The sequence below is a fragment of the Mandrillus leucophaeus genome, unplaced genomic scaffold, assembly GCF_000951045.1.
Source record: "Mandrillus leucophaeus isolate KB7577 unplaced genomic scaffold, Mleu.le_1.0 Scaffold234, whole genome shotgun sequence".
In the NCBI taxonomy this organism is placed as follows: Eukaryota; Metazoa; Chordata; class Mammalia; order Primates; family Cercopithecidae; genus Mandrillus; species Mandrillus leucophaeus.
The window spans coordinates 196,579-198,967 of NW_012102410.1; the positions used below are offsets into that span (position 1 = coordinate 196,579).

Below are 2,389 nucleotides of genomic sequence, written 5' to 3' on the forward strand. Positions count from 1 at the left end.
TACACATCACAGTGTATTTGGTCCCCAACAAAGCGCTATGAGGCAGGCAGTATTATCACCCCCATTTCCCAGGGGGGCAAAATTGAGGCTGAGAGAGCTTGTGGAACCTGTCTGGATCACCCACATAGTGTGCGGTGGAGCCTGAACACTGAACTTGACTGCATTTCTTCTGCAACTTCATCCCAGTCCCTGACCCCAAACCACCAGGGTGTCCCCTAAGAGATGATGTGCTTGGTTTTCCTTTTTTTTTGAAACAGACTCTCGCTCTGTCACCCTGGAGGGCAGTGATGCGATCTCGGCTCACTGCAAGCTCTGCCTCCCGGATTCAAACATCTCTCCTGCCTCAGCCTCCCGAGTAGCTGGGATTACAGGCGCCCGCCACCACGCCTGGTTAATTTTTGCATTTTTAGTAGAGATGGGGTTTCACCATATTGGCCAGGGTGGCCTTGAACTCCTGACCTCAGGTGATCCACTCACCTCAGCCTCCCAAAGTCGTGGGATGACAGATGTGAGCCACTGTGCCCAGCCAATGTGCGTTGGTTTTCATCCAGATCATTCTCTGTTGTGATGGAAACTCAGGTTGCCAAGGACCGAAGACAGCATCATCAGGTGGTGACTCAGGCCTCCACCTGCAGAATTGTCACTAGCGCCTGGCACCAGAGCTCTGTCCTTGGTCCACTCCTGGCCCACCTGACTTACCAGTGGCCTCCAGGCAGCCCATAAGAGCTTGCAGAGGGCTTCTGTGTCCATCAGCTGGACTCACCACAGCCCTGGAATCTAAGCAGAGCGAGCGCAGTGACCCTTATTCTACAGACAAGCTGAGAGGTACCAGAGAGTGACCAATTGTTTCAAGGTCACCAGCTGGGAAGTGCAATTTGCAGCCAGCGGCTACTGCTTGGCCCCTCGAGAGCTGTCTGTTAGGAGAGCTTGGGGTGGCAAAGATCGCACTGGCTTCACCCCAGGGTGGGGCAGCAGCAACTTGCACCTCATCATGAAACATAACAGGCAGGAATGACTCCATCACTCCCCGAGGTTTATTTAAAAGTTATAGAAAAGCATAACCTGGGAGGGGCATCCTTGAACTGACTAGAGTTTTGCAGGGACCCAGAGGGACACACTGGGATGGCTCAGGGTGGGTGGCAAGAAACAGCAAGTGAGAGAGGTATCCTAAGTCTTCTCTACAAGAGACACTGGCTGCCCAGGGTTGACGCTGGTCCCTGGAGCGGCAAAAGGCTTAAAATCAGGTCAACTCTCTCTTTCCAGTTGCCAGAGGGACAGGAGGTGGTGGGGGTGGAGAGGGAGGACCAACCTAGGTGCAGGGATTAAGACTTGACCCGAAAAATAGAGGCGTGGGGACAGCTGGGTCTGTAGGGCAATGGTTTTAGCGGAGAAAGATCTGGCCCCTCCTGTGCCGATGGATCCCAGAAATGAGTCGGCTCACAGTCCTGCAGAAGCAATTAGGCCGAAGTGAAATTGATGGCTGTGAAATAATAGTAACGATATGCATTGGTCTCTACCTCCAGTCCCTAGCACACAGCTCCTAAAACCCTTATGAGTTTCTGAGTAATAGGAGTGCTAGAATCTTTTGTGCTGATTTTTTTTTTTTTTTTTGAGACAGAGTCTCGCTCTGTTGCCAGGCTGGAGTACAGTGGTGCAATCTCGGCTCACTGCAACCTCCGCCTCCCAGGTTCAAGTGATTCTCCTGCCTCAGCCTCCCAAGTAGCTGCAACTACAGGTGCCCGCCACCATGCCCAGTCAATTTTTGTATTTTTAGTAGAGACGGGGTTTCACCATGTTAGCCAGGATGGTCTTGATCTCTTGACCTCGTGATCTGCCTGCCTCAGCTTCCCAAAGTGCTGGGATTACAGGCGTGAGCCACCGCGCCTGGCCTTTTGTGCTAATGTTTGGTCTTTGAATTCTGTTTCTGACACAGAGCTCTGGATCCCTTGGAGTTTCCTGGGTAATGGGGACATCTTTTATTCTAATGAGGTGACTCTTGGTGGGCTTCTGGGTGGGGGCTGGTCACCAGCAAGACCAAGCTGTTGATTAGAAACTAGGAACTTTCAGTCCCATTCTCCAGGAAGGGGAAGAAAGTTGGAAATGGAGTTAATTATCCTTCACTCCTATGTGATGAAGCCTCTAAAGAAACCCCTGGTTGGCCAGGCACAGTGGCTCATGCCTGACATCCCAGAACTTTGGGAGGCCAAGGCAGGTGGATCACAAAGTCAGGAGTTTGAGACCAGCCTGGCCAACATAGTGAAACGCCGTCTCTACTAAAAATACAAAAGAAAAAAAAAAAATCCAGCCGGGCACGGTGGCTCACGCCTGTAATCCCAGCACTTTGGGAGGCCGAGGCGGGCGGACCACAAGGTCAGGAGATCGAGACCAC

At 52.0% G+C, this 2,389-nt stretch overlaps 1 protein-coding gene across 1 annotated transcript in view; it reads right to left on the reverse strand.

Annotated features, from left to right (window-relative positions):
- Positions 1–1,012: 1,012 nt before the first annotated feature.
- Positions 1,013–2,389, reverse strand: part of CCL25 (chemokine (C-C motif) ligand 25) — a 28,611-nt gene continuing 27,234 nt past the window's right edge. The window contains exon 9 of the mRNA XM_011982053.1: positions 1,013–1,445. Coding sequence (XP_011837443.1) covers positions 1,438–1,445 — 8 coding nt within the window. The 3' untranslated portion in view covers positions 1,013–1,437. The remainder of the gene's footprint in view (positions 1,446–2,389) is intronic.